We start from the raw sequence: 12540 nt of genomic DNA on the forward strand, positions 1-12540 counted from the left end.
CCCCGCCACTCGATCACTCATCTACCGAAACATCAGATGAGCCCCAAGAACACGCATCACAAGGGCCACGAAGACTGAATTGAGAAAAGAATCGAGTTTAACTCCTGTCCCTAAAAGTTCCAGGCATTCATTGGTCATACAGGTCATGAGCTAATATTACATACAAATCCTTAGAAAACCATGCATAGCCGTCCCTTCAACTGCTTCGACAGGTAGTGCTCCGCCATCTCATTCGCCTGCTCGACGCTGAAAGTCTTTTCAATATGTGTCGTGCACTTGTTCTTCGCATGTAGCTCAATCATCTCCCTGCTGCGCTCGGGTGTGCAGATCAACGCCCCACGAATAGTCTGCTCCTTGAAGTTCAACGCGAATGGATCGACCTCAAAGGGGCCATCGGCTGGGAGTCCAACATCCACAAGCACGCCTCCCTTTCTCAAGAATTGTTGCGCAAAATTGACGAGTGGTCGAGCTTCCGTGGTGATGACGACGCGGTCAACGCCGGGGTTGGTGTCGTAGAATGATGTCTGGAGCTGTTGGATGCAGTTCGACTCTTCCTCCTTGCTGTCGAGGACATATGTGCGGTCGGGCTTCAGATGTGACGGGACGTCGTTCGCCAAGTCGACACCTTCTTGTCGGTTATCGATAGCGATGACCTTGGCACCCATGGCCTTTGCGTATTGAATGGCCAAATGTCCCAGTCCACCAATACCAACCACTACTAGCCACTGATCGGGCTTTGGATCCGCTGCCACAAGAGCACCGTAAACAGTGGCACCTGCACAGAACAATGGTGCGGCTTCGGCCCAGGGAATCTCTTCAGGGACCTTGCAGATTACCCTCGCATCCGCCTTCATGTACTGAGCGAAACCGCCATCGACGGTCAGGCCAAGCATGCCTGTCAAGTTGTCGCACAGCTGCTTGCCCTTGTTGCAAGAGTTACATGATCCGCAGCAGCCATACGTGTTGATGGACCCCACGCGGTCGCCAATCTTCCATCCTTTCTTCTCAGCCTCCGGGCTGAGCTTCACGATTGTTCCGACAGGCTCGTGGGAGCCAATGAGACCAGGTTTGGCACCCGAAGAGGCATAGACGCCTTCTTGGACTTGAAGGTCGGTGTGGCAGTACCCGGCGGCGGCGACCTTGACGAGAACGTCATTGGGGCCAAGCTCGGTGGGAACATCGACGGACTTGACTTCGTAGCCCTTGTGAAAGTCCTTGATGGATGCGGCGCGCATCTTCTGAGGGATTTGGTCTGCCATGGTGATCGACAAATATTGGGTACAATTCGGGATATTAAAACAGGTTGTTTGGTTTATGTGAGAACCTTGAGGCTGAGGACCCTTTAGGCCAGCAAGTTTGAAGTGCTACTTATACACGCCGACGTGCCGATCAGCCATCGTAGATGTGCCAGTTTTGCTGTATTTCACGGCTACATAACGATGACCTCAATCTTTTAGTTCCAGTTTTCTGAGGACTTCCAACGTCAGAGTCGGTGGTCCATGCGATGAGTAAGTTACGTCAATCCGCCTCAATGGGCCCCGACCGTTAATCGAAATGTCATAAAAGCGGGCCACGCTCACATCTTCTGCCTCTTGGATTTGATTTCATCCCATGTGTTTTCTATCCATTCCGAGCAGTTTCAGAAGGAGCGAGTTGGTGTTAAAAAAGGCATGAACTCTTGGAATAATCTGATTTTAATGATTTTCTTTCGTTCCTTCATCCCTTCTAGTGTCAAACTCCAATATCCATCACCTGGCGTGCCGAAGACGTACTTACTTTGCCTGACAGAACTATGTACCTCTAAATTTATGAACAGCTTCATCAAAATGTACACACACAATCCAATATCATACAGAAACAAATCTCATACTGCAGGAAAGCGTTTGTCAGTGTTCCAGCATCGTGATGAACCGTGAAATGGTGGGTGCGAGGCGTAAACGCGTAGGCACACGCTCCACCCAGTGGAGCTATCCGTGGCCCCACGGTGGAATCATGCACTCGATCGTGATGAGCCTCTTCTGACCTCACTATGGACATGGTCGCCTCAGTATCCGTGAAGAAAGCAAAGCTGCCGTGATGTTTCCGAAATCCCGACCCCCGAAACGGCTCACTGAGCATCGAAATTTTGCGAATAACGTTTACGTGATTTGCAACGAATTTGAGGCTGGCTCACAACTCTCGCCTTGCATTCCCACCACGGACTCAGCATCTCCGACAATGCGACTGAAGAGAGGGTGAGTTGCTCGCGTACCACTGTCGGACGGGAGTGGTTGATGAAGTTGGCAAGTGTGGAATATCCAGGCACTCCCACGACTGACTCTGGGTTATCGCAGGGCAGAAGATCAAGCTGGCATGTTGCTTCTGCCACGAGGACAGCCTGATCGTAGATTTTATTCCGCGAAGCAGAAAGGTCCTTGCCCGCGAAGCGGCGGAACGGGGGCGGCATCCGGACCCGGTGCTGGTCTCGGCCGGCGACGAGCTTGCGGACCCACTTCACCGTGTCCGCGACGGAGCCCAGGACCGAGATGAGCAGGCTTGGTACGTCCGGGAGGTCTACCAAAACCCCAATCTTGATGATTGCATCCATCCTTCTCCGAGTTTTGGTGATTGCAACTGCGCCAAATGCGCGCGCTTGATGGCGCGTTCCTGGTGGATAGACTGGCTACTGCAAACAGCAATTAGCTTCTCTTCATTATCAATCAAATTGCATCTTCGCGTACCTCGTCTCTATCATCGGATACTCAGTCGCTCCAGTCGACATCCAATTTTCAACAAATTTCAGGTCAAAAGCCTGATCAAAAGCCCATAAAGAGTGCATGGGTCATTTGACCGATGAGACGCCGGCGTTCAAACAGGACAAGGGTTGGTAGCTGGCGAAGTTGGCATCCACCAACATCTTCAGCCATCACTATAAGGCAGAATTCCAATGATCACAAATGAAAGGGTTACGTCAAACTTGTTCAACAAGGTCTAGATTTAGCTCGGCCCGAAAGCTGCTTGACATCCGACGTGGCTGGTGATTGAAGGATTCGGGAAGGAATGTCATTCATCAGCCTGGGTCAGTTCGCATGGCAAGCGAGCGTCGTATGCACATGGTATCTTGGACCTCTGCACGCAGCAAAGAGGGCGGTGGTCCCAAGACATGAGCTGAAATATTTCTAAGCCTGCATGGGCTGACTATGAGCCTCCGTTGGGGAAATTCTCGTCGTCCGATGGCCACCGGCATGCTGGTGGGGTACAGCCGCACAATTCCAACGGCGGAGTGCGTGACGCAGCAGCATGCACGAGTCGCGCTCACTCTTACAGTCTGGACGCAGGTGAGCTTAATTCTAAGAAAACCTCATCTTGTTTCTGGGCTCTGTTTTAGGCTTCTGGGAGATTGAGTAGTTCAAGAGAAACAAACTTTCTCAAGTGTGATCTATTTTTCTTGGGATCTTGTGTTTGCAGTCCTTAATCTCCAAGTGCCCGAAGCCTCCTACTGCCTGGGGCTTCCACGCTATCCGGATGCTGGAAAGGTGGGTGCCTCAAATTGTAAGCCGGACCCCGATTACCGAGAGAAGACCAGCCGCCAACAAGCGCCACGGTACTTCTTAAAACCGCCAGCCGCCCGATGCCGTCTAGTCCGTTGTCCGGAGAAAGCATCGAAGGGGGAGAGAGAGGATGAGTCGCGGCAGCGGCTGAACGACCCGTGCACAATTGCACTAATTGGGGTCACGAGCAGCATAGATGTTGTGCACAGCTATTTCGCAATCATGCCTTTCTAGAATAGTCCGAATCATTTGGTGGCCACCACAGATGGCACTGATTGAGTGCGTTTGAGATTATTTGCCTAGACAGCATACATGAACATCCGACTGCCGGAGTTGTCTGAGCGAACAGCCTGGGCGACTTACGTACAATTTCAGGGCACAGGGCCTAGAATCGGACGGGAGCCAAAGTGATTTGACCAGTGTCTGATCAGTGTCATGCTGGGTAGGGCGGTTGATCCGGCCTTGCGGGAGGTGGGAGATCATCAGAGCCATGCTCTTCGACACTGAGCACGACACCTGCCAGGGCTGGAGGGGCAGAAAGTGGTTGGGGGCTGCAGACGCCTTGGCCGCAGGGCCCTTTTTCGACAGAGAGACATGGAAGCCTGCTAAGAAGAAAAGGCACACTTGGTGGATGGTGGGCTCGTTAGACTTGCATGCGGCCTAGCGCCGAGAAGGAAAGCCAATGCCCTTTTCTTTTCCAGCCGTCACTCGTAGACTCAGAATTCTCAGCCTGACTCGGAGGGAAGGATTGGCGCGTTCCTGTTTCATTGCCCAAGGTCGGGCGCTATGTCTGCGGGAAAAAGAAACGGCTCCGCTAGCGCGCGCCGTGGCGGCCTCACCACGCGCCGTTGCTCATTTGCCGTGCAGCACAATTGATGGCGTTCAGATCTTATGTTCGTCCGAGCATTGCGGCTAGGGTTCGTGGGAAACAGAAGCAACACTGGAAGAAAATAGCACAAGCCGCCTGGCGTCGTTTGAGATGTGTTAGTCCTTATCGCAGCTTGTCCGGCACACGTGTGGTTGTACAGGAAGAAACTGCCAGCTAGGATGATCCGGGGTAAAGTTGCTCAGGGGCGGGGTCCAGATGCAAGAGTCAAAGCGATCGACACTTTCAAATCAAAGATCGCATGAGAGAAACTGTATATATAAGAGATGGACTTCGACTGCCGATCTCAAAATTTCAATCAGCACTCATCCAGCATCCAGCAGCAGCCTCATCTTCCAGCTCTTCACTTTCTTTCAACTACATTCGCTACAACAGTCTCTCACTGACACCCTTCGAGTCTATTCTCTAATACCATAATCACCATGAAGTTCTCTGCCCCCATTGCCCTCTTCGCTGCCGGCGTCCTCGCCGCGCCTAGCGCTTCCGAGCTTTGCACCCGCGAGCTCAGCACCGTCAACACCATCATGACGACTGTTCTCAACGGCATTCAGAACCTCGACACTACTTGCCTGTCTTACACCGGCGGCCCGGGCCCGGAGCTCACCAACGCCTCGACCTACATGCTCGAGATCATCCGCACCGCCACCAACAACGCTGCTGCTATGCTTCCCTTGACCATGGAGGAGGCTCAAGCTTTCCAGCCTCTCTCTGACCAGCTCAACGCCGCTGGTGACAAGCTCCTCGCCGACATCTCCAGCAAGGTCACCCTCTTCTCTGCTGCCTGCATCTGCGACACCACCCTCAACTGGGTTGCCCAGATTGGTAAGTTCCCCCATTCCACCTTGAAGAATCCTCCAAGCGACTAACAACATCAACAGCCGGAAACGTCAACACTCTCATGACCACCATCTCCACTAAGTTCCCCGCCGGTGGCAAGGGTGGTGACGAGATTGCCCACTTCACCCAGGTCTTCGCCGACATGCAGAGCCAGCTCTCCGAATGCTCCGGCAAGCCCTGCGCTGGAGCCGGCGGCAACGACAAGAGCGTCCCGGCCACCACTCGCCCCGTTGCCGGTGCCCCCGCTCCTACCGGTGTCACTCCCGGCGCCGCCGTCCCCGCCCCTGGCCACAGCAACAACAGCACCAAGGAGGCTTCTCCTACCGCCAAGGGCACCAACGGAGATGCTTCTACCACCACCAAGGGCACCAAGGAGGCTTCTCCTACTGCCAAGGGCGTTGTCACCGCTGGTGCCGCCGCCACCTTCTCCGGTGCCGGCCTGGCCGTTGCCATCGCTGCCCTCCTCATCTAAATCCTCTGCTACGAACCCTGGCGGTACTTGCTGGTGGCTCAGCTGGATTGAACCCAACAGCGCAAAATTTGCGAATCTGGGACGGACATTTGCACATAACGAAAATGTACAAAAAACCTTTTTGGTCGGAGAAGTTGCGGGTACACGGGCATTGCACCTCGAATGAAGTCACGAACATAGTTTCTTTTTTACGCTAATTACATGCGGGAGTGGGGTTTATGCAAATAATGTGTAGTCGCCAATACATGTAGATAGCTGGACAAATGGAACATTAAATCATATTAAGAAAATGAACAGTCTGTCCTTACATGTGACTTGCAGCAAATGATTCAGACGATCCAATTTCAGTTGATGGGACGGCTCGTTGGTCTAGCCTTGCCCTAAACCCCTTGCTGATCTCCGCGTTGGTAGTGGGTTTCGAGCTGACTACTTGTGCAACCATTCCCATGTGGGAAAAGCAACGAAGATAAGGCAATGGGAAAGGAGAATCAGTACATTCTCGAAAGATCCACTCAAGAAACAGCTCAGATCAACAAATGATTTAAAACAAGCATCAAAACCCGTCTTGGAATCATTTCGCGCAAGGCGAAAAGTCTCACATGCAAGTTCGCGCCTGAGCTGTGGGGAACCGACGGTGATATTCAATTTTGTCTTTACGAGGCTAATGGGGCACGGTGCGCTTGTCAGGCCCTGGCCGCCAGAACCTCTGTTTTTTAGACAACATCGCGGAAGAAACACGGACCCATCGTTTCGGCCGATGGCGTCAAACTCGCTTACAATCAACATAGCTGTGAGCGTGGAGGAAGAAGCGCGTGTTAAATGTTTTACTCAAGCCCGAGACCAGACAGGGGTATCCCAAGTGTTCAAGGCCTCTCGGGTGACATTCTTACGGTCTCCATAAATAGTCTTTCTGATGATCTGGAAATGATAAACGATGTAGGGGATTATGAAGTGAAGTGTTGACAATCAGCGTGCACATTTCGGAAGTCTCAGCATCTTGTTCCCACAAATGCACCATATGTTGTCAAAGCTGCATGCCGAGAGTCTCTCATTTACTGATGTGAAGGCTTACGAACAGGACCCGCGAATCCACATGGTCTTAGGCATCGTACGACTCAGACCTTTCACAACAAAATCACCAGCCATAGACATCTTAGCCATAAAGGGCAATCTCGTCTGGCCAGGCTATGTTGTCTGGCTTCTTTAGACATGGCGGTGGCAACCTCTGAGACCAGACTACCACCAGCGAGAAAAGAAACATCCGCTTGCCACACATTCTTAAGAATGCTTGTGTTAATTTTGAACCTCTTCAAATTGGTTCAGCGAATAATTAGGAAACCCTACTGATACATCGAACATACTGCTACATTCTACCCGATTCGAATATCCACTTGTCCATCCAAGGTCCATGGAACTGCTTCTGGAGAAAGTTCTAGCCCACACTGCAAGGCATCGACTTTATGGACTATGTTACCAGCCTCATTTCGATCAGACAGGAGCAGAAATGTGGTTCGGCTCTCAGTACCTTCCATAAGTATGAGCCAGTGTCGTCGGCCTGGTATATTATTACTCTCAAAGTCCCATCCCTCAGTCATCATTACGATTTCCTGGCTGTGGTCGGTGTCTGCGACTCGAACATAATAGTCGCCTTTCACATCCGTTGCGATTACCTCCTTTGCGCGCACTTCGATGCATTCATTTCTGATCCTGAGCTTGCGGCGTGCTGGTTCGATAGTGCATTCAGCGCCCATCAGCGGTACTTCGTTTTCAAGAGCCGGCACCCAGGAGGGACCAGCAATAGTCTTTCGCACGCAAAGGACCTCAAGTCCGAGCAGCTCCTTTTCAACCAACTCCTGAAGTACCTGAGCAACAGGTTGTTCGTATGTCGTTTGGATGGAATCGCCTCCCTCGACCATCGCCATCATCCCCCAAAGTGCATCCTTGGCCACAGTGCACCTTCTGTTCTGCGCCATGCGCCACACCAGAGCCAAGAGTCTCCGGTTGCGAGCAATCCATGCCTGCGTTGCAAGGCCCCCTCGGATATGTCTATTGTCAAACAACACCACTCTATTGTCAATTTGACCAGCGCCGGGGTCAGAAGAAGCCTTCGTGTCTTTATAGATGGGAGGATCATCTGGGCTCCGTGGGTATGATGGTATGCCACATGCTCGCCTCACTGCCTCGTCGATTTCCCAACTATATATGATTCCATCGGGCGTTTCTAAATGCGTGCACCACGCCAGGGCTGTCTCCTGCATGGTCCAGACTCTTTCGAAATATGGATTCTCCACGAGCGCCTGGATAAACTTCAGGACTTCAGAGAAATTCTGCTGTGAGGCTCTGGCACCACCTTCCAACCAGTCGTCAAGGCTTTTTCTGAGCCCCTGTGCCATCATGGGTATGATATTCATCTCAGCCCCTGCGTAGTACTCAGCCATCTTGGGAATCTCGTTTGCTTTGTCTTGCACTGAAGCCTGGTTGATGCACAGGCTGTCCACCCAGATGTTTTGGACTCCGTACTTCATCCACAATTGGGCGGCAAACTGTGCCCAATCCTTTCCAGCCGTCTCGCTCCATATATATAAAATGGTTGCATATGATAGGTCCCGTTCCAGGCTTTCTTCGACGAGTCCCGTTTTGCAGTTCAGTAATCGGGTTGGAGTGATAGAACCGTGCCTTGGCGTAGTCTGTCGGGCTTTGGGATGCAATCCATGGCCTTCAGTGTTTCTGGCAATAGGCCAACGCATGCGCTGCTCGTTATCCAAGTGCCGACCGTAGTCCCAACCACCGGTTCCCCTATTTTCATGTATCATGTCCCGCACATTCCACAACCCCCATGGAATTGATTCCCCATTCTCGTCGACTGCAACTGCCGACCAAACGGTCGCCGTGTTTTCCATCTGGACGATAAGCGAATGCATTAGTACTTCAGGGCGGTCGCGTCGCTTAACAGCGCCATTAATGACTCTCCGCTTTTTTCCATATACAATGTATCGTCGAGATGGTGATCAAGATGGGAAAAGGCAAAGTTGCAGACGACATCCATCTCACATCTGATCGCGCAAGTGGTTCCACTAATTCTTTTGAAACGGTTGGACAAACAACGGGAGGCCTCTGCTGAAAAAGTCAACATGCATCGAATTCCATTCGCTGTCCCCTCGGGACCTCCATTGAGTAGGAACACATGGCTCCATAATCGCGTGAGGGTTCATTTTGGTCAGCATTAAAGCTTCGCAGTCGTTTTTACATGCGAGCTCCATCATATTTTTACCCTCTGAAGGTCCTCCAACAAAAGAATCCTGGATTACTTTCAGCTCCAAGATTTCATGCTGATCCCATTGACTAAACAGAAAACTACCCGAACACCATTGAAATAACCCCTCCCCTGCCAGGTTCCCAACAAGGCTGATGTTTGTCGGCCACTTCTGTTTAGAGCCACTGCTGGCTGCGCCACTTTGACTCGAAGAAAGTCTCATCAAAATGTGAAATGGAAGTCGAGCCACAGTGGCGTAGGGCCAAGAGTGTGGCTGACGGCATCTCACCATGTATAATAGGGGCTTCTCGCCCACCTCCATAGAGTACCTCTCAGTCAAGCAATTCAAGCATTCATTCGACACAAAATTCATATGGTTGGGCTTGATCGTAAGTTCTTTACGTCTGATAAAAGGTTCTACTACCTACACCATAATCTCTGGTCACGCTTCTATATTAAAGGGATGGGCAGGCCGAATTTACAGCTGGCTTTCGTCAGACGATAACAGCAATATTATCTGCCAGAAGCCTTTATTGCAACTAGATGAGAATTATGTCTTGGAGCCCGCATTCTTTGAATCTCGAGCTCGGCTGATACTTCCCATCCTTCTGAGAGATCCCCAGATATGGCTTAATCAAACGCACCGTAGACAAACGCGAAATGTACCTTCCCCGATCGTCGAAAAGTATTCATGTCTCGGGCATCTGGCACGTGTTGCAGCAAAATACCACTCACCGAATCTATCCCTTGCACAAGTGGGAGAACATGCGTAGAGCCATTCAATCGCCATGCCTGCTCGTCGGGGATACTCCCAGGGTGGAGGCCAGGAGTGATGTGATCCCTGTCCTCATCCACCAACACGTAAAACACTTCATCTGTTGCCCGTTCAAGTGGGGATGCAAGATCATGCGGTAGCGTCCTCAACGGTCCTCGGATGGCGAGGGCTCGTACGCTAGATCTCTCCAACGACGGCGCTTCGAGATCTGAAGTGAACCCTTCAACATCAGAGATAACTTTGAAACTGACACAGTCTAGTTTCTTTGCTGACGAGCTACGTTCATATCCCCAATTCCCCATACTACCCCAACTCCCAATGTTGCCGCATACGGATGCCCATGACCACGATGGCGCCACTTGAACAGAAGGGAAGCTTATTTCGCTGTGCCATCTCCAAGTCAGCGATCGAGCGAAATCGCCCTCCCAAATCCCAGCGATGAAGTTGTCATTAAGCATCTTGCTCAAAATACGTGCTTTACCGGTAGCAGCGGGAAAGCGATCTTTCGCGAAGGTTATCCTCGTACCGGCGTAGAAACCAATAAAACGTCTCCAGAAGGCGTAAATTAGTTCCTTCTCACTGTTTCCAAGCGATCGGACTTGCCATGGCGTGAACACTTTCTTCGCATCCCACTTGTGTTGGCCACTTGGAAAGGCTTCGTTGGCGATCGTACAGCTACATTCCCACCAAACCCCTTCTGGGGTGTAATGAGCAATAGCTGGTGAAAGAGCCCGTTCTTGGGCAACCCAACCCCGCGAGTTCAAGGGGCCGCGGATGAGAGTATCGATAAAGTCCGCCTCGCTTACTTTGATAAACAAGCCGTCATATGGTTTAGAACGGTACTGTCCACGAATGTCCACGTATATCGGAAAGTGTTGGAAAGGAATCGTATCTCTCTCACTAAAAAGACCCTTATCCCCGTCTTCGTAACCTGTTGCTGCAATGTTGAATTCTCCATATTGGTAGACATCTCCCATTCTCTTGGACTCACGTGCCCAGTCCTCTTCGCAGTCTTGGATAATACAAAGAGAGTCGATCCATATGTACTGAAAGTCGAGCTCAATCGCAATATGCATTGCATCTTGGAACACTTGGAGTAGTCCACAGACTAGGATCTTTTGCTGAAGTTCACATCGATTGCTCTTCTGAAGCCTCAAGAAGGTGTTTGGGCCCCAGCGGTGACTTAGAGTAATATACCGAGTCGTTGTCAACGGCAAACTTTCTGAGTCGCAGAGCTTGGCGCATACTTCTGGGGATCCTAGAAAGGGTCTCCAGACTTGGACCAAGCGGGTTGGAAGAACTCGTGATTCGATTTGCCAATTTCGACAAGTGCACTTCTGATACCAGGACCGGACCAGTTCGATGCTTGCTTGCGACTTTGCACTACTCGTAGTACGGGTTGATCTATCAAATGTAAGCCGCCAAAGCGTCAAAACTGTATGTGGATTTCTCGCTTGCCGCACCAAAGTACTCTGGTCCCAGATCACCCATGGCCTTTGCGTTTGCATTGTAGAATTCCATAATTTCGAAGCCATGTAACTTTTCTGAAGTGTTGCCAAGACAGTGGCCATATTCATCAAAGAGATAGAAGCACAATCGCAATCCTCTTGTTCCAACAAAACGAAAGGCTGCTCTGCCCACTGTAAATTTGATGTTCCATGAGTCTTTTGGCGCTCTGAACCCAGAACCTTTGTAACACTTATCCAGGGATACGAATAGTCTCTTGCATAGAAGGCATCCTGCATGAACTGACCGCTTCAGTGAAAATAATGAAGGATGGAATGTGGTTGCGTTCCTGTTTCCGTATACCTCATACGAATAGACCCTGCCTCGAAGCAAGCTGCAACAAACGGAACAGGTCTTCGATGCCCATTGGGCCAATGCACCCAAAGGGTCTTCTGGCACTTCGTCGTTTTCGTCAGGTGACGCCTGAGCATTCACGGCATCGTCTTGGTGGATTTCGGCGCCTGCGTAGCCGGCGTCATTCGTCCCGAGCTTATGACCATTACTATTCTCCGACTGAAAGTCCATGGCTCTACCTTCATCTGTTGCTTCTTCATTGAATCCGTGGCTGCACATTCCTTGTCCTATGTGTCCCTCTTGCTGCGTTTTGGAATCGGACTACCGATGTCTTCAAGAGGATAATTAAGCGTAATGCGGCAACGCAGATATTGGCAAACCACGTTTTCGAAAGCTGGAAAAAGAATCCCCTGATCTGTAAACGATGTAAATGACTGTCTTGGGGTTGGCACCAAGTCCTGGCCGAGGTGGTCGCCACTTGCAAGGCTCTCGGCCATGGGGGGCCAGGCTATTCTTATAGGTGGCAGGTGCCTGATTGATGGCAGTGCTGCAGGCAGCCTCTAAGCGATGCTTGCGGTGTATCATCATTGGTACTACGTTACGTGCCAGCACCGAGTTACGTAACCCTTCGGCATTGTTGCGTCACATTCCTATCTGGGAACAAGAGACGGCCTAGTTTTCCTGTGCTAGAGTGACTGCTTTTCCGGTGGCTCTTGCTGTCATCGCCGTTACTGCTATCGTCGCTACTATCGTTACTTTTACCGTTACTATTATTGTTACTATCGTCGTCTATCGTCGTCGTCTATTTTCGTCGTCCACTATGATCGATCATCCTTATCAAAGTCACCAAGTACAAAGGAAATATAGCTACTGAGACACATGAAAATTTAGCAGTATCATGAACATTTCGCAGATCAAAAGTTAGTAGATGTTTTTGACGAAGGTGGAAATGATCCCTGCCCACGTAACCCCGCCCGCCAGAATTCC

General features: G+C 50.9%; 4 protein-coding genes across 4 annotated transcripts; 2 read left to right on the forward strand and 2 right to left on the reverse strand.

Annotated features, from left to right (window-relative positions):
- Positions 1–170: 170 nt before the first annotated feature.
- On the reverse strand, positions 171–1259 carry ADH3-1 (alcohol dehydrogenase; the record flags this gene model as incomplete). The annotated part of the gene is made up of 1 exon (XM_032030219.1): positions 171–1259. The coding sequence occupies one exon, from the start codon at positions 1257–1259 to the stop codon at positions 171–173; it is 1089 nt and encodes a 362-aa protein (XP_031890073.1).
- A 958-nt stretch (positions 1260–2217) lies between these two features.
- CGGC5_v012654 (uncharacterized protein) lies at positions 2218–2529 on the forward strand (the record flags this gene model as incomplete). Its single annotated transcript, XM_066152729.1, has 2 exons — positions 2218–2234; positions 2334–2529. 2 exons carry the CDS (start codon positions 2218–2220, stop codon positions 2527–2529), a joined length of 213 nt encoding a protein of 70 aa, XP_066007865.1.
- Positions 2530–4838: 2309 nt separating this feature from the next.
- On the forward strand, positions 4839–5725 carry CGGC5_v012655 (uncharacterized protein; the record flags this gene model as incomplete). Its single annotated transcript, XM_032030216.1, has 2 exons — positions 4839–5238; positions 5295–5725. 2 exons carry the CDS (start codon positions 4839–4841, stop codon positions 5723–5725), a joined length of 831 nt encoding a protein of 276 aa, XP_031890301.1.
- A 5286-nt stretch (positions 5726–11011) lies between these two features.
- On the reverse strand, positions 11012–11274 carry CGGC5_v012656 (uncharacterized protein; the record flags this gene model as incomplete). The annotated part of the gene is made up of 2 exons (XM_032030215.1): positions 11012–11157; positions 11217–11274. The coding sequence occupies 2 exons, from the start codon at positions 11272–11274 to the stop codon at positions 11012–11014; spliced, it is 204 nt and encodes a 67-aa protein (XP_031890300.1).
- Positions 11275–12540: the final 1266 nt, after the last annotated feature.

Source organism: Colletotrichum fructicola, assembly GCF_000319635.2.
Source record: "Colletotrichum fructicola Nara gc5 chromosome Unknown KSG_Nara_v1_contig07, whole genome shotgun sequence".
Classification (NCBI taxonomy): Eukaryota; Fungi; Ascomycota; class Sordariomycetes; order Glomerellales; family Glomerellaceae; genus Colletotrichum; species Colletotrichum fructicola.